Source organism: Lissotriton helveticus, chromosome 4_1 (assembly GCF_964261635.1).
Source record: "Lissotriton helveticus chromosome 4_1, aLisHel1.1, whole genome shotgun sequence".
Lineage (NCBI taxonomy): Eukaryota > Metazoa > Chordata > Amphibia > Caudata > Salamandridae > Lissotriton > Lissotriton helveticus.
This window is the reverse complement of record NC_136063.1, coordinates 1,346,509,354-1,346,528,963: the sequence shown is the minus strand read 5'-3', so window position 1 is coordinate 1,346,528,963 and position 19,610 is coordinate 1,346,509,354. Positions and strand designations below refer to the sequence as shown.

General features: G+C 41.6%; 1 protein-coding gene across 1 annotated transcript in view; it reads left to right on the top strand.

Moving 5' to 3' along the window:
- The window catches only part of LOC144829104 (cadherin-9-like), an 836,522-nt gene that overhangs the window by 595,328 nt on the left and 221,584 nt on the right, over nt 1-19,610 (top strand). The window contains exon 4 of the mRNA XM_078687908.1: nt 8,958-9,077. Within this exon, the coding sequence (XP_078544034.1) occupies nt 8,958-9,077 (120 nt within the window). The remainder of the gene's footprint in view (nt 1-8,957; nt 9,078-19,610) is intronic.

The window sequence follows — 19,610 nt, the reverse complement described above, 5'->3', positions numbered from 1 at the left end:
TATAGGAAAGGGATGGGTGTATTGTTTCCAGGATATCAGCAACTGCAGTGAGGCAGATTACCTCCTCAGAGATATGTGTTTCCTTAGCTACAGACTCAGTTGGTATTTCTGTGCAGATTGCACCCTCTACTGCTGCCATGATGTCTCTTCTGTGAAATCACCTGTTGTTTACATGAGACACCGTATTCCATAAGGACTGTAAAATAGCAATACATGCCGTCTAAATATATCACACTAAAAGGATTGGAAATATTCACAAAATATTTCATATCTGTGTAATAGCATCTATGCTTTGCATTTAACTTTCACATTAAACAATGTTTTAGAATGCAGTTGCTTCAAAAGAAACCTGGAAGCTTTCTACATTATTATCAATACACAAAATAGTGTATAGCATGTCAGCATTTAAACATATACGACCAAAAGGATTTATTTTTAGTCGGTTAAACATGAACATATCGTCTGCTGGAACAAAATGTAGATGATAGACACTTTGGCAGAGGAGACGACAGAAATTGGATTTAATGCAAAAAAGCATTGGGATTAGCAAGCAGCATGGTATCATGTCTGGCACCAGAGCAAAAACAATCAGGAGCTCCTCCAACAAAGAAGTGGCCATCGGATGTGTCTGTGACACAGACATATTGCCAAGGGAATGCCATGCTCGCAGATTGGCACTGTGTCTGGCTACTCTGCAAAAATGCCATCTGCAGTGTGCTAGTCCAACATATATTTAAAAGAGAAGCGAGAACAAAGAATAATGCACTTCAAGTCTGTTTTACAGAAATGTAATTATAAAAGCTTTCATCTGAGTAAGCTTCTTCACAAATAAAAACTAGCCAGAAACTAAAAATCCTGAGAGACAGGACTGCGTGGTATTAAGTTGGCCAGAAACAAAGGGCCCAATTCAGAAATATTTCGTTGTGATCTTCTGAAGTCCCCTACCTTACTCCTGGAAGTTAGACGTAAGTGAGTAATAGTACACGAGTAAGTCAAACATACACATAGAAACATTTTGGTGAATTGTCCATTTTTTTTTCCTGTGGACTTTAATAGAGTGGCTTTAAGCTCTGTCTCTGGTAAATACTATTGGTCAAGCAACAGAGTTGCAAGAAAAATTGTGGATCGTGCAGCACCAAGGCCCAGATTTTCAAAGATTTTGTGTTGGGTTTATTTCACTTTTTTAATGCTGACCTGACACAAAATCCTTTTTGGTATTTACAAAGCAATGTAAAAGTCGATTTATGTTACTGTTCGTCAGGAAGACATCCCACAGGTGGTACATGGGCATTTCTGTCTATCCATTCATAAACTTTTACTTAAACCCATATTTACAAAGAGATGTAGACATGAATTTGCACCAAAATGGTGCGCATGCCTGAGTCTGGTGTAATGAGAAGAAAAGTATTTATTTTTCCTTGTTATTTCCTCGTTGTATGTGTGCTGTATTCTTCAAAACACATGCAAAGAGGAAACAGCCTCTAAATATAGTTTTTGTGCAGGAAGGTACTCCTTCCTACACTTAAATCTAACTAGACCATAGAATATGCAAAATTGCACACTGGCGCTAGGCAGTCCAAAGTGCTCCAGCACAGGGAGAGAGCAGAACTGTACAATTTCTTTGAAATTATGTTGCAATTTTGCTCTCTCACTTTCACACAACTCAGTGCAGCAACTTCATTTTCTGTGCTTTATTGTGTGACATGTTGTAAATCCAGCCCCAGATCTACAATAAGTTGCATTCCAATTATGTCATGAGCTATGCCCCTGCAAAGAAGGCAGGTTTGCATAATACTAAGAGTTGTTCTATGATACAAGGGCAAGGCAGGTATCTTGCGTTAAACCTGTGCTCAAGTTACATCCTCCAGCACATGTTCCTAAGCAAAGACAACAGGTAAAGGGTAAGCCAGGTATAATGTGGAATTTCACTTCAATTGCATGCCACATGTGGGAATATCAACAATATTCTACTTTCCCATTGCTAGTGCCTTCTTTGAATTCACGCAAAACAAATCACAGTATTTTAGTTGATTGGCTTTGCGTTTGTGATGGCGTATCCAATAGGACCCTTTTCCACACATTAACAGGGCACTGGACTTGTGCAGTACGAGGCATTTATGGCACTGCAACCATGTTACCCTTCAGTGCAAAATCCTTTGTGCAAGAAAGTTGAGTGTCAGTGCAAATTAAGGCACTTAGGCCCTGATTGCAAGTGTACAAATGTAGGTGCTAGTTAGCGTACCTGATAAATAACAATACCACGGGGTACATTATTTATTGAGTATGATAAATAGCACCTATTACAGAGTTGTGGGGAATGGCATGCAGATTTTGGTGTTTAACGCACCAAAGTCTCCAGGTAGAGAAATTTAACGAAGCTTGAGGTGTTAAATACCTTCAAACTCGTAATTCCAACCCAAAGATATTTGACCCAGTAATAATCAGGTCCTTAGTATCACTTGTTAAACCTTACCATCGTAAGTGTGGTGCAAGATTTAGTAGGTTTGGCCATTAATATCCACCAGTGCAAAAACACCACAAAACGTGCAAATATACCATTAAAAAGAATGCACACAGTGAACACATCGATCCCTGTTTTAAGACACTGGGTTAACGGTTGAACGGGAGTCAGTAGAAATGGAGATAAACATTTTCAAAGTTTTAAGTAAAACTAGCACCAGAAAGCATAAAGTGGCAACTGTGATTGTTTGATTGCGCTGGACCAGGATAAAGTCACAATTTCAGGCCGACCGCAATGGAGTGTAATCTGGCGACAAAGACCCACTTAGGTCCTTTCAGCACAGTATCTTAATCCTGGTTGTGAAGAGATATGGAGTCATCGCACACCAGAGGCGATGTATAGTACGGGCAAGGAGATGTGTCGGGCAATGGCAGTTACAGGAAGCTGCGAAGTGCAAGGCGATGTCCTTGAGTGGATATGCATTGCGCATCAGCAGTTCTGAAGAGCTGCATTGGGTGAAGCAATATCTTGTCAGCTTCGATGTACTGAGAATAGTGATGTGTAGTCCTTGCGTCGCTGAAGTCCTACCAGCTGAGAAAATGCTTTGGTTCTGAAGGCGATGCGTCGAGCTACAAAGATGATGTGCCAGTTCTGTGGGAAATGCCCTACACTGTGGAAGAGATGGGTCAGTTCTGATGGATCCACAGATGGCCTGTCAGTGCACCTTCAGGTGCACTTCCAAGGGTCCAATACTGGGATGCACCTCTTAGGAGTGCAGGACTCACAGACAGCAGAGTCCAAGTGCTGTGTACAGGATTGTTGGAAACCCATTATGTCTTAGAGGATCTGCCCAGGAGGCCACCAACTAGCCCTTAGAGACACTCTGGGTTTGGGGATGCAGTTCTAGTCCTTCTCACCCAGGCAAGTGGGCTGAAAGGCATCAGGTCATCACAGCAAGGCAGCAGTCCCTAAGAGAAGCAGTCCAGCAGAGTGGCAGTTCTTTCAACAGCACAGCAGTCCTTCTGGCTGGCAGACTCCACAGATCCAGAGTGTGTACTGAAGAGTTGGGACAAAGGGGTCCAATATTTAAACCTGGTGCACACTTTGAAGAAGAGGAAGCTTCTAGAGGTTTTCCCCACCCTACGTAGTCAGGCATCCCCTTCCTCCCTGTCCTGGCATCAGCTTGTCTGGGGTCACAAAAGACCAGTGACAAACCCTTTGTGAAAATACTCAGGCACAATCTTTGTGAAGTGCAAGTGTAATAGGTGGCAGCTCCCCCCCCTCGTTACTTCAAAGTGGCCCATCCTGCCAACAGCTATATTTTCTTTCTCTCACTGTCTGGGAGCAATATACAAAGACCATCTGCCAGATATACCTAGTCATGTGACCCAGGATCAGATTGTAGGCACCAAGTTGTTTGGGACAAAAAAATTCCACTTTTCTAAAAGTCAACAGAATTTTCAAAATTGTGAAAAAATATCAGACTTTACATATAAAGAGGGCTTTCAATTATTATTCATTAGACACCAAACTCAATCTATCTACATAATCCGAATTGGAAGTTATCAATTATTAAATGTAATAAGGTAACCCAATGGGATCTTATGGGAGACATAGGCTTTGCAGTAGTGAAAAACCTTTAGGAGTTGTTCACTACTAGGACATGTAAAAGTTAACAGGGTCAGAAAACAGGAGGGTGAAGGCAAAAAGTTTGGGGATCACCGTGCAGAAATGGGCAAGATCAACGCCTGTGATATGCCTATTGGAGACCAATTTGAAGCATGTATTGGATGAGTTAATTGTGAAGGACAAGATGGATTCACAGATGCTCCTGACAAAATCAGCCCTCAGTAGTAGATACAGGTACAAACAAATATGGCCAAGAACCTTCAGGCTGTTTATATGAACGTTTCTGAAATCAGATGTTTTATATTTTGTAGAACAACGAAAGGATTCCTTTATTTTTTAATAATAGCTATTATTTAATAATATATACTTTGCAAAACAAGACACATATTGGGTCCTATTCACAAATGTAGAATTATAAATATATTAATGTATGGGTTTAGATTTCCTCATGTGTAAATGTACTCCCACGCCAAGGAGCAACTTTAGTTTTAGTATGTTCACCATTTTTTAGTGTAAAGTTACTCCAAAGTGTTAACTTACATGTCCCCATCACCTCAAACAAGCCAGATTTACAAGTGTAAAGTTCTTAATAGTACCTTTTCACATGTAGATGGAGGTCCCTGCCACCATGGTAGAGCTACCCCTATGGAGAACTATATGGACACTTACTAAATGTTATTAAACTATAAACGTGTAATAAAAAGATTGTAATGTTAAATATTCCTGCAAAGTAATTGTATTTTTTTTTACCTAGAACAAATAAAAAATCACAGCACTATTATCTTAAAAGTGTACTAAAAGCAATTGAAATGTATACTTTTTTAGTCAGAGGTTTATGAAAAAAATCCGACCGACAGTAAAATATTTATTGCTACTTATGTATTTAAAATTACTGCGAGTTATGCATAGAATTAATTCTAATTATTGAATGTCTTTTTCAAAAAATAAAAGTAGCATTTATTCTTTAGATTTAAAATGTTAATATTTTAGCTCTGCATACACTTATCCTCAGCTAATTATACCGAGACATGATTTGCATTTGGTTCGAAAGCTCAACAACTATCAGTGTAGAAATGTTAAGCTATAATTTGTATGGACACTAGAGGACCATTCACATTAAACCTGCGTATAACTGATGCATTAGGTCATCGTGTGAGCGGCTGAATGTAGAACTAACAAAACATCACAGCAAAACAAATGTCAGTTTTATCACTGACCTTGCTGCAGCGCCCATCTCACAGATAAATAATACAAGAAAAAAGTGTTATTGAAGCTTTCACTTTGCACTGCAGTAGGCTGTTGAGACAAATGAGGACATTAAAAAAACATATGAGTAGGATATAGATGGCTAAAAAAAAGATTTTTGTTGGTCATTGTTCAAAGAACTGCCACTTAATGACTATTTTAAATTTGTAAAGGGGTTTGCAATAAGTCAACCAATAATATATGTTATCCAATGTAATGAGCCAATGATCAAGAGCCTACTGGAGTATACACCATGAGTTTGAAGTTGCAGGGCTTACTTCTACAGCAGAAAAATTACCACAAGACTGGAACAGCTTTCTCACACTTGTCTGTGGTTATAGAGCAAGTACCTATGTCATTCTGTTCCTATGTATTTTTCAAATATACACAAAAAGTACCCATAGCAACCTATATCTTCATGACAGTTCAAGAAGGGGAGCAGTTAAGGCCAGAAGGAACACTGTAGTTAGGTCACTCCTGTGTTGGCAATATATATTGGAGCTTGTTTTGGAAACAGGATTAACTTACAATTAAGTAAGTTAAACGTACATTGTTCTGCCTGTTACACTTGTTGATTCCCACAGGAAGCAGTCTTCTATGCATGAGATTGGCTAACTGATAAACATATATGACTATTTACATTGCTGTATGTTAACATAAATTGCATACTAAATAAAATATGCGACTTTTGGGTTAAGGAATTTGACACAGTTTTAAAATAAACTTTATGAATCCATTCTTCTCCCACTTGACCATAATTGTCCCTAAGGTCATTTGTTCTTCTAGACCCCCTGTGAAACTTATTGTATTCGTTCCTCCTCACACTTCTGTCTGCAGCAGTTACACCTAGACTTTCGAATTCTAATTTAGGCATGGAGATATGTGCTTAATGTACCCTTGGAATGTTGATAAATATCCCAAACATTACACCTGAGAGGGTGTGCACCATATTTGTCCTGGATTTGCCTGACCAGTCCTTTCACGGAGAGTGTTCACAAGTTCCAAATGAAAGCTTAATAGTGTGTAAGTTCTGCATTTGTCAGTAAGCTATATACTCTTATTTCACTTGCTTGTTTTTGCATTTTTGTTAATACTGTGCCACGCAACTGTAAATTGCTCCTATTTAGTTGGCTTGTGCAAACTTTTAGTTACACTACTGTATATATAGCCTAATTGTTCAATGTTGCATTACCTTAAATGTGCAACATTTCACCATTTCATACAGTACAAAATTTGGCAATATTTGTTGATTTCAGGAGACTGGTTTGAAGAGAAAATGTGCCAAAACATAGATTTTCTCCAGTATCTGATCTAACTTTTTTATATGAGGTATAACCTCATATAGAAATGTTATTCTAGATACCCGTAAAATGTATTTTGTTTAATGCCAACTTAAATGCTATGAGCTCTTGGGCTTAAATACATAATATCTGAACTGTCATGACCACTACAAATCACTAACATCAGGCTAATTGGAATATGTGAGGTGATTAAGCAACACTTCAAACAGCAAAAGGGCAGGGCTATTTTTGAGGTGTTCACTATGTTTACGTTTTAAGGTAGGACAGACAGTACATTACGGAGCATGAAATGTTTTTGATCAAATAATTTCCAAAAAGAGAGCTATTGTCCATCAATTGTATTTGCAATTTACATAATCTGCACCAGATCACTCCATACTTTGATCAGAATTTGACTAAACCCCTTCTCAGCTTCCACTAATAAAGGATCATTAGCATACTTTACCTCTTATGAGAGTGCGGACCCAAACACATTGAAACTTAAGCTTTGGAGTAGCACTATAGTAAAGGAAAAAAAGGTAACTTGATCCAATTTTAAATTCCACTTTGATTTTGTATTTGTAAAATAAATTCTAGCAATCTCAGGATCCCAAAACAGATTGTCAAAAATTGATTGTACTGATCTACTGAAAAAACAATAAAGTCAGCCTCATTTGATTTTGAATTTCAGAAATACAGATAATATAAATAGTCAAATTTTCCAAATCAAATCTATCTCATCTAGGCCACCTATACATGCTAAGAATGATAGCTTGACATCTCAGGATTCTTTATAACAATATACGTCTGTGAGGACTTATGCCTCTCTTGGTAATAATGTTTAAACATGTTGTTAATGCAGGAATACCTTAGAGACACTTACAGCACTTTACTTTTATTTGCCCTGGCCTTCGCATTGTCAGGAAGCAATATCTTACAATGATTTTCAACATAGAACAACGTAGGACCACTAAGACAGCTAGTTGGTTATTATTTAAAGGGTGAAACAACAGATATAAATAATTAGATTCCAAGCTGCGCTAAGGACATTTTTAATAAGTAATGTTAAAACATATGTATGCATTATGTATTTTGTTAGTAGTAATTGTGTAATTGTTAAAAAAAGTACTTTATTTGTAACAAACTAGGTCCAGGCCCTTGTTTGATTTAACTGCATGCAATTTATAAAATCATCTTACTTGTTTGCTGTATTTTCAGTTTGGCAAGCATTTATAGCATAATTACATTTTTATTGGATACAGTAAAGATCTTTGATGATTTGGCATGACTTGACACACACAATTATAATATCCAACGCAACATGTGTCTTATGAGATGAAGGATAGTCAATTTCTCAGTTTGATTTGGCTTTCTGATATTAATGGTTACTTTATTGATATATGATGTTTGTACATTAAAGTACACTCATTAACTTAAAAAATACAAGTAAGAGTCAGGAATGGCCGAGTATTCCTAAACAAAACTTTGGAAACTTATCTAGTTGAAAATAGTAGAATATGTTGAATTTTAAACAATACCTTTTCCGCAGCATATGTTTGAAGAGATGTAATAACAATGAAAGATTCTGATATGAGAGTAGATGCAGGGCACCTTGGAGAAGGTGCAACAGCTGTTAGCTAAGGATAGCACTGGGAAATAACTGATTTGGGCTCTATTGCTTTGCTGACCAATTGCACTGTATGTTTTGTGGTTCTTAGCAACCCGAGACTTGGAGTGCAGCTATCTCCAAGAGTAGATTCTTCTATCGAGGCAGTGTGGTGTGATGTGTCGGTTAACACACTCCCAAATGTATTGCAGACAGACAGATATTGCTGTAAGAGCTGCTCAAAGGAACCAATATGAATGTAGTGTATATGCAATAGCTTTTTATTCGGTTTCACCTCAAAACAAGTAAGCTAACTGGTCCAGTAGACAAGTGAGTCTAGAAGAAGGCTTGAATGATGATAGCGGTCAGATTATACAAAGCTAGCAAAATGTTGTAACTTTCAAGACGCCGGAGAGACATGAGATACACAAGGGTCAGTTTCTGGCATACAGGGATGTGGTGAATACATCAGTGGACACATCGGTCCAAGCCATGGATGAACCATATTTTCTTGTTCTAATTGCGCCTACGCTTAATTGAATTACATACCACTAAAGCCTTTACTTGTGTAGTTAGTGCAAACATTAAATACAATTTTTACTGTAGTTTACATATTGGGATTTAGTGAAATTGTGTACAAACTGTAGCATTCTAATTATTATCGCCTGGCATGCTATTTTGATCTGTTTTTTTAATTGATCTGAAGTATTAATTTTCCTCTTGGTCTTTTGTTTAGGCACCTCTGTTATCCAGGTAACAGCTATTGACGCAGATGATTCTTCATATGGAAACAGTGCCAAGGTTGTCTACAGTATTCTTCAAGGACAGCCATATTTTTCTGTGGACCCAGACACAGGTCAGAAATCATGCTTCCTTGCCTCAATTGTAACTACAAACAACTGTTTTTTGTTGTTTTTATTCATAACAGTAACAAACATAATGTTGATAGAGTGTTTCTCAAATTGGTTTAAGAACCAAAAAATGAACACATGTTGTAATACGATTGACTGAAACACAAAACGATCCCACTAGTAAGGATGAGGTTCAAGATCCTTGGAAGCAGGTTCTTAAACTTCTTCAATATATTTTGGCAATATGATCATCAAACTGTTTGGCTGAGATGTACTGAGATTTTTTGCCCCATGTGCTCTGGTTGGCTTTCTATTCACATCATGAAAAATACCTCCTGATCTAACTTGCACTATGGTGATACTTCTTCTGCTCTGATAGCTTTCAGCTATTGTGGAGAGGTGTGGCTCACTGGTTAGAGGCGGCAGACCTGTAAGCAGAGAACGGCCCGGGACCAGGGTTCAATTCCCGACGCGGCAGGGTCTTGGACCAGGGTCAATGGACTCGATAATTCTCGCCTTAGTGCCTACTCTAACCAGGGAACACACTCGGTAACTCTGGGCATTAAGCTTGCCTCATCTCTACAACGGCCCCCCACAGACGCCGGGGATGCCTGGTTTCACCCTGGAGATACCCAGAAAGGGACCATCTCACAGGGAAAACCAGGACGGGTTCCCCAGCGGTCTACAGCGCCAGGACACTCGGGTAGAGTAACAGTGCGCTTTACAAGTATCCCACATTTACATTTACATTTGTTTCTCATCCAGTTGTACCTGAATGATGCAGGTGGGGCAACTGAATGCTGTTCTTTTTGTCAATGCCTAAACAACTTTGTAATGGTCTCCCTCTCTGGCTCAGCAGACTTCCACAAGACTATATTCCCCAATGTGTAAGTAAAGCTCTTTGAAATCTTGCTTTCCTCTCCTATTGCAGAAATAACTAAAAGCAATGCTGGGGATGAGAAAGAAACTTCTTTGGTTCTGTGCTCTCTACAGAGTGAGGATAAACTAAAAACTGACCATAACCCTTGTGTTAGAAATGGGGATCTCCAGTTGGCAGTGGCTTGCAGCCTGACCAAGTAGGGACCCTTCCTTTTAAGGAAGTTACACACCCAATATAACCTCCAGGATACCTTGGTATCTTGGAAGCTTGGCACAAGCAGTCAGGCTTATCTCAGAGGCAATGTGTAAAGTGTTTGTAAATAACACACACAGTAAAACAGTGAAAACACTACAAATGGATACCACACTAGTTTAGAAAAATAAACAATCTTTATCTAAAACAGACAAGACCAAAACGACGAAAATTCAACATACATACCTCAAAATATAACTTTTAAAAGGTTTAAGCGATTCTCTCCATAGAACTCTATGGATGCATTGATTTTAGCACAAAGTACCTTCGATGGACCAAAATCCAAGATGAAAAACAGCCACAGAGGAAAGCATAGTGATGCCTTGTTTCTTGAGGAGAAGTATTGCGTCAATTCCTTACTGTGAGAAGAAGCAATGTGTCTGTTTGTGCAGGTGACTCCTTTCGGCAGGGAGATGCATTGGAAACTTAGCGGTACAAAAGGGGGTGGTGATGAAGCTTATTGTCAACGCTCCGTCCATCATCACCTTTGGTTTTTCTTTGTTCGCCCTAAGTTGGCAGGGTATGCTCAGACGTGAGTCCCTTGCTCACTTTGCCACTGGAGTCAAGCAAGCCCGGCTGAAGACGGCTGTAATGCCAGAAACCGGTCCTGGGAAGCTTGATTCCGGTCCAGGGAAGACATGGCTTGGAAGTTCGGGCTGGACTGTTCCCATGAGGCACAGGGTCAGACTGATTTGCATATGGCCATGTCTGAACTGGGGTGGCGGAGTGAGCTAAAGAACGGTGATGGATTAAACCCAGATCAGTTGACTGCGGGTGAGTGTTTGTATTGTCAACGCTCCGTCCATCATCACCTTTGGTTTTTCTTAGTTCGCCCTAAGTCGGCAGGGATATGCTCAGACATGAGTCCCTTGCTCACTTTGCCACTGGAGTCAAGCAAGCCCGGCTGAAGACGGCTGTAATGCCAGAAAACGGTCCTGGGAAGCTTGATTCCGGTCCAGGGAAGACATGGCTTGGCAGTTCGGGCTGGACTGTTCCCATGAGGCACAGGGTCAAACTGATTTGCATATGGCCTTGTCTGAACTGGGGTGGCGGAGTGAGCTAAAGAACGGTGATGGATTAAACCCAGGTCAGTTGACTGGGGGTGAGTGTTTGTATTTTCAACGCTCCGTCCATCATCACCTTTGGTTTTTCTTCTGCATTGGAAACTTGGCGCACAGGTGCGATGCGTGGAAATGTGGACGTGCTGGCACCGATGTGGCGGCGAAATAGGCGATTCATCTATTCTTGCGGCTGCGGATTGGTGATGCATTTATTATTTCAGCCACACAGCAGGCCTGAGTAGGAGTCGGAGCAGGATTCTCAAAACTTCGGAGACACGTTGCTCTGGACTCAGGCTGTGGTTTTTCTTTAGGTAGCGAACAGGCGATGCATTGTTTTTTCAACCGCACAGCAAGCTTGCAGCAGAACAAACAGCGCTGGAAAGGCGATGCATGGATTTTCAATTGTTGAGGCAGCAAAACCACGTCCAAAGGCACAGAACTGGATTTGGGACAATTTGGAAGGTCAGAACTCCCAGTAGTGGAGATCAGGGAGGCTGTAGATGAAGTCTTTGATGGTCGAGATACTTCCAACAGGAAGCAAGCACACACAAACCCTTGGAGAACCTTGGAAAAGCAGGATGCAACAAACAAAGTCCTGTTCTTTCAGTGTCCACATACAGAAGTAGCCACTGCAGGCTAACCCAGCTGAGCAGCAAACAGCAAAAGGGAAGTGCTCCTTCTGACAGCTCTTCAGCTCTTCTTCATGCAGAGTCCTCAGTCAAGAAGCGTTCTAAAGCTGTGGGGTTATAGGTCCAATGCTTATACCCCTTTTGGCATGCAGTAGGCATACTTCAAAGGAAAGCCTTTGTTGTCCACAAGATCCTGCCTTGCCCTGCCTTGGTTCCAGACACACTACAGGGGACAGAGACAGTATTGTGAACGGCCAGGGACAGCCCTATTCAGGTGTCAATGACAGCACCTCCCACCACTGTAGCTCAGGTAGGCTTGGTGATGGGTCATCAGAATATGAAGGGCACAGTTCAGCTCCCTTTGTGTGGCTGTCTGGAGTGAAAGCACAAAAAACCCAGCTGTCAGTCTAAAAGAGACGTTGATTCCGCAGGCAGCCAGAGGCACAGGATGGTAAAGCAAGAAAAAGTCCACTTTCTAAAAGTGGCATTTTCACAACATATAAGCAACTTCACAAAAAAGATGTAATTTTAAAATGAGTTCAGGGAAACTAATCTCCAAATCTCTATCTTTTCCCAGTTGAAATTTACATTTGTAAGATGTTACAAGGCTGCTCCAATGATAACCTTTGGGAGCGATAGTCCTTAGAATACTGAAAAGTGGTAGTATTTCACTATCAGGACATGTAATACACACCACTATATATCCTACCTTTCACATACACTGCACCCTGCTTATGGGGATACTTTGAGCCTACTTTAGAGGTGCCTTACATGTAAGAAAAGGGAAGGTTTGGGCCTGGCAAGTGGGTGCACTTGCCAGGTCGACAAGGCAGTTTAAAACTGCATTTGCAGACACTGTATTGGCAGGCTTGAGACATGTTACTGGGATACTAATGTGGATGGCACAATCAATTTTGCAGGCCCACTAGTAGCATTTGATTTCCAGGCCATGGGCATACACAGTGCACTTTACTAGGAACTTACAAGTAAATTAAATATAGCAAACAGGGATAACTAAACATAATCACAATTTACACAGGGAGCACTTGCATGCACTTTAGCACTGATCAGCAGTGGTAAACTGCCCAGAGTTCAAACACTAGCAAATACAAAGTCCAACATAAAGTCAAAAATGCAGGAGGTAGCGGCCAAAAGACACAGGAAACCACACCAAGGATACCAGATTTAACACCTTGCCATGCAGGATGTAAATCAATACTTTGTGAGACCCAGCCACAAAGCAGAGTACATTTTACGTTTTGATTGAGGTATGTATCCCTGCAGAATAAACTGTCATAGTGGAGCTTCAGCCGATTAGGAAGTTATTCATTAGAGTCACGTAAGTTAAGGTTTTAGAACCAGCTGTGCTGAATCTCAAACCTCACCCCAATTTTTTTTTATTGCAGCCATTTATGGCAGGGTGAATATATGTGACACCTGAAGATCCTGAGCATCTCTGAGAGAGGTGGGATGTGTACTGTCCCACTTGAAGTAATGACCATATTCGAAGAAGCACTTTGTCAAAAGCATACATGCAAATTAGCCTCTACATTTAAAACTTAGAGTGTGAAAAAATTAGGTATGAGGTGGGAAAACACACTTACAAGTCTTAAAATAATTGAACTGAATATGAGAAATGAGACCAGGAATACATGCACTCATAATACCAAATGCCTATGCATCACCCTTACAGGTAACAGAAAATGTGTCTTTGGAGGGGGATTAAAAATAAATTGGCTGTCCGGTTTTCCATTCCTGACATGCTTATAAGCATATAGCTGAAGAGATATGATGGGGGCGTGGCCACGGAGCGGATGATGGAAGACGCGTGAGATCGGAGCTCCACGCTGCCCCAATCAAAATCCTGATGCGGGGCTAAAATGAGCCCCTGAGAAGCTGTTCGGGTGTCACTGAGGGCCACGAACTGCGGTGGCGACGACTGAGAGGCACCCGGACACCGGGGACCAGTGAATGCCTGAGTTAAGCTGCCTGCAGGACGGAGGCGCAATATGGCAGCCTTGACTGCGCAGTAAAAAGAAAGAGGAGCCGGGAGGCGACTGTGGGGCCGATGCGGGGACACCGGAGGACGTCTGGACCCGCATCGTGGCAATTATATTGGCGCAGTTGCTGCTGAGCCAATAACTGGAAATACGCAGACTGGGGCCGCTCGCTGGTGGTGCAGCGTTGGGGTGTCTTCTGCCGTTGTGCAACACTGCAACCACGGCGATGAAGAGGAGCAGAACAGGACCTACGGAGCGAGAGGCATTGCGGTGAGGACGTGAGCGGGCGGCGCTCACGGTTGCAGAAATCATTGAGAGGCTTACAGCACTGTTTAGCCCCGGCCCAAGCGGCTGGCCGAAAGGGAGAGCCCAACAATTTGGAAGGGACACGCACAAACGGTTGGTTCTGGAATAAGTGTACGGGTTGTAAAGTTGTCGCATACAACTGGGGTTTATCTGTCTGTGCCTAGCAGGTTGTAGATCAATGATGAAGGTGCAGCCCCTAGATAGGGGTTACCCCCAATGCACAGCGTTAGAGGGCAAATAAAGTTTGTATCAAGATTGTTCAAGGTACAAAGACAAGAAACATAAATCAATCCGTTTTCAATTGTTCTTTAGTAATCACTTGTCATCAATGATCATTCATTTTTCAGAACAGTTCATCATAAATATCACATGATTGTCATTCATAGGTTGTTCAGTAATCCCAATGCATTTCGGGCACTACATGTGCCCTTCGTCAGGGGACATTCTATAAACAAAGGATGAAAAAATAGTCTTAGTGAGGAAAGACTCTCGCCAGTCTAAAAAAGATAAACATCATCCGAGTAATCAAAAGGTTAATGAAGGTATGATATAAAATAAACCAAATGTACCTCAATGTGAGAGATATCGTGCAAAGGAATGTCAAAATAATCATACGTTGGACGGCTGAAAATCGTATAGTGAATTGAGAATGTGCCAAAGAGTAGAGGTAGACAAGCAAAAAGTTACCGGTTATTGAAAGTGTGCAAGTGAAAAGAGAGAAAATAGAGGGTGAGCTGAGCTTTTGATAAATACGAAGACGGACCGGGCGACGCTGTGACGAGAAGGAGCAGGGAGGCCGGATGATACTGCTAAGATACGAGTGTGAAACCCCTTAGAGACGATAGGTCAACCCCCAAGTCTTCATGTGCCGGTGCCTAATGCAAGAGAAGGTCTGCCGCTGCAACGATTCGCACAACTAACAAACGAAATACCACTAAGAAGAAGTATCTCTTTCATATCGGTGGCTCCTCCGGACAGTGTGTATCGCCACACGTACAATCATAAAAGCTAGTTGCTATTCTCAGCAAAAGAAGCATTGGTAGCCAACAGACCCACAAGAGTGAAGGGACCCTGAGGCAAAACGAACTTCAAGATACAATTGGGTTCCGAACAAATGTTTAAAAAAAAAAAAAAATGTAACTTAAAGAATCTGTCCTGAAGAAGGTGTTCTATATGAGAAAAACCGAAACGCTGCGTCGACTTTACAGTGATTCTTGTTTTATGTATCATGTTTTTCCTTTTTTAATAATTGTCTAATAAATAGTAATGTGAAATCACCTATGTTTTTAAACAAATATTAGCAATTTATACTGTATGTGATAATAAAATTTGTATACATTTTTACAAAAACTACTTGGGATTACCTTTGTCAATTGCCCTTTGTGTGAGCAACAGTAATATCAAACCCGTTGCTATCTATAGCACTCATATTCCTGTCATACCAGAACTTCTTTCACCTTCTGCCTTTTTCTTTAGCGACCTAAGAATACCAGATAGGTCTGCACTGGGTCCTATTGCCCGACCCACGAGTGTGTACACACAGTAGTTCCTTAGTGTAGCTTTTGGAACTGTAGATTGGGACACCCTGTGTTTTTCCATTTATTCCCCCTGGTCCCAGACAAACCCAAAGAGGGGGCCTCCTTACTTTTTCTACTTTTGAAGATGGTGGCATTGCCTCGGTTGTTGTACTACTTTAGGACGCTAACGATTTGGTTACCAGGTTCGTCATTCAAAAGACTGCGATCCTTAGTTGGGGAATTTATATGGGTGAGCAACAGACGTCGAGTGGCTTTGACCACGATGATGTGACCCAGAGCGGAGGGAGGATGGGCGGTCCCGCACTTTAAACAATACTACCTGGCAGCCCAGCTGCAGTGGTTTACGCAGGCAGTGGCAAGGGAATTCAGGGGCCCAGACAGGCCGGAGGGCCGGTGGATACCACGTCATATCGTATCATTTGTTATACTTGGTCAGCGATTGCAGCTTGACACGTTAACGCATAAAGAGCGGACGCTAAGATTGTGTTGGATCCGCAATCAAAAGAGAAGTGGGTTTTACGGCCATATGCGCCGGCGATCCGGCTGGGCATGTGCACAGCGCTTCCGCATGGGGGATATTGGTCTGCATTAGCTGCGTGGGAAGAACAGGGAGTGCAAATGGTAGGGGACCTGTATGAATAGGGTGTTCTTTTGCCTTACCAGACACTGCAAGACAGATACGGTTTACCCAAGAGAGATTTCTTGCTGCATTCAGCCCTCACAACGGCAATCTAATGCCGGTGGGGGGGAGCGTTATCCAAGCTGCAGACATCTCTCACGTGCCAGTATGTAGTGATGGTGGCAGGGACCTTTAAAGCCATAACGTGTTTATACAGAAGGATGGGGGAGGAAGGAAGGCAGCCGCTGAGCCATTTACAAGGGAAGTGGGAAGCAGACCTGTGTAAAGAAATACCTGACACAACATGGTCGAGAATAGTAGAGAGAGCGTGGAAGAGTACGCGCAATGCCAGGTTTCAGCTCATTCATTTCTATATATTGCACAGGGCATATTTGAATCCGGCTTGAATTAATAAATATTTTATTGTAGACACAGTCAGATGCCCACGATGCAACTCAGAAGAAGCAGAATTTATACACATGATGTGGAGTTGTCCGCACTTAGGGACATATTGGGAGGAAGTGGTTGATATCTTATGTGGGGTGACGGACAGGCAGATAGATCCAAACATGGGTGCATGCATCCTACATTGGTTTCCTCATACGAACAAGACAAAAGACACGAATAAGTTCCTGGACTTAGGGCTGATACTAGCGAAAAGGGAATTAACGAAGAATTGGAAATCCAGGCAAGGACCCAGCGTTGAGCACTAGAAAGCAGAGTTAACCAGATGGGCAGCAAGCAAGACTATGGTACGATTCCAGTTAGCTAGGAGGTCTAACTGCAAGAAGGATTTGGAGCTGCCCAAGCATGGGAAGCTTTGGTGGCACTGTTGCAGATACCTGAGCCAGAGTCAGATGGGGAGTCATTAGATACGCCAACCGGGACGCCATGAATCATATTGCGGTACCTCACAATTCCAGGAGACATTGTAGCGGAATTAGGAGACAGGTTGATTCGGTTAGTCAACCCAGTAGGAGAGGGAACTATATGCCCTTGGCCAACTTACATACTCAATGACTTTCGCAGGTCGGTAATGTCAAACACACCGGTGGAGAGGGTTTGGGAGGGTAACAAGGGAGGGCATGTTTCACCCATGGGATGGGTGCCTTGACCGAACGAACTGATGGCACATGGACTCAAAAAGGGAGTATACCTGACTAAAGCTGTAAATCGGACACTGCGAGTCATAAGGGGAAAAGTATGCGGGGGAAATGGTGGACATTGGAATTGAGTTATGTCTGTATGCCATAGCCACAGAAATGCGAAACTAAGAAATCAAGAATTGTACCAATGCACTGTTGTGAGACCAATGTAAGTTGTTTCTTGGGTGAAAATTAATAAAACATATTAAAAAAATAAAGAAAATAGCTGAAGAGATCTGATAAACTACATGATAGCATTACCCAGCATAAAAATAATGCAAAGCATTCAGAAAAGAATCATCTTTGCTCCACTTCTGTATAGCTCGCTGACCTGGCCAAAGTGTGCTAAAGCAAAAACATTGGCTTGAGTTAGCCCCACTCAATCTTAGCTTCCAATTTGTGCATTCCCCATTTATGCATCCCCCCTTTCTCCTACCCACTTGCCTGCTAGGAATCATAGCAGTTGTATCCTCCCAATACCTTTGATTGCTTAACTTAGGCCAGAGGTCTTCAATCTGTGGGGCGCGACCCCCAGGGGGGTCGTGGAGTCCCTGGAAGGGGGTCGCAGAATCTGTCCGAGCGTGGCTTGCCTTAACCCACAAGTTCACCGAGGGGTGAAAAACATCAAAGCCTCATTAACACGCAGAAGGTCTTTCAAAGACCTGTGAAGTACTCTGGTGCGGTTGTGTGTGTCCCCGGGAAGCTGTCTCAGCCCGGGCTGACACACACAAGGCTTGGGGAGGGGGAGGGAGGCCGAAACCCTTTGAGTTCGATATATATAATACATTTTAAATTTAGGATTCCTGAAATAAAAAGCTGAATGTTCTGTTTTTGTACAGCGTTAAAATAAGGGGAATACATTTGAGAGTTTACAGAAATCAAGGAAGGAGACTTGTTGAGCTCTTTGAGTAAACAAATGTATTCCCCTCATTTTCACGCTGTAATTTAAAATACATTATATATATCGAGTGTATGTTGATCCTTGTAATTTTTCATAAAAAAGGAAATTAATTACTTTTGAAAACACGTTTACCTATATACATTATGTTTTCAAATTTAGTGATTTGAATGAGATTTCTATGGTATTTTTAGATTAGTTTCAATTACCAGTGGTGCTAGAAGATTAAAATTAATATCTGATCTAAGGTGTAGTTTGTAATACATTGACTCCACACCAAGCCAAGTTATTTCACAACAGCGTGCAACTGCAAGCACCTTTTCTTTTGATGCACCTCTCAATGGGCTACAAAAAAATTCAGTGCCTTAAACAGAAAAGAGCAGCAGTTTGCTCAATAGACGCATGTACATTACTAGCGTGCAGAGGTCAAAATTAAGTTTATGGTAAAACCTTCATGATAAAAGCATTTCATACCCCGTCACAGATTGCTTGTAACATTTACTTTGCACAGGGAAACAACACTCCTATAGTCAATACATCTCTTCAGTTTTCTTTAACCTACTTCAGAAATGTACCCCTTGCATCCTGGTTTTGGTAAGATAAGCAAGGCTTTAAGTGGGCCAGTTCTCACCGGGTCTGCGGACCTACAGTTTTTAAAGGGGGCCTCGAAACGGGTCTCTATCGGGCTCTGTTTTGTGCCCTGGCACAGGCGGTTCGTTTTTTTCCAGACTGCAGTGACAGCAGGCACATGATGTGCTCTGCTCACACTGCTCACTTCTCACTAGTGCATCGATGTGCGCTGCTCACACTGTTCACTTCTCACTATTGGAGAAGTTACGACATGACGTCATGCCAGGTGAGTACACGATGTGCGCTGCTCACACTACTCCCTTCTCACTAGTGGAGAAGTTACGGCATGACGTCATGCCAGGTGAGCGTTGTAGGGGAAGGGAAATCCTTTAAAGAGAGTCATGTTCTCTCTGGATTTCCCTTCTCTTTTCGAGACTCAGGAGCAGCAACATTGTTGTGATGTTAACAGGGCTTTAAGTGGAAGCTTTTTCAATATTAAATACAACAAGCCAGAGTTGCTGCTTATTTATCTTATGCAACTAACAACCATTGACAAAGCCAATAGTCCTAACTTGTTTTAGGTATGATGTTACTTGTTGTATTATATATCTGGATGCAATGACAGAAACAGCAAAATACA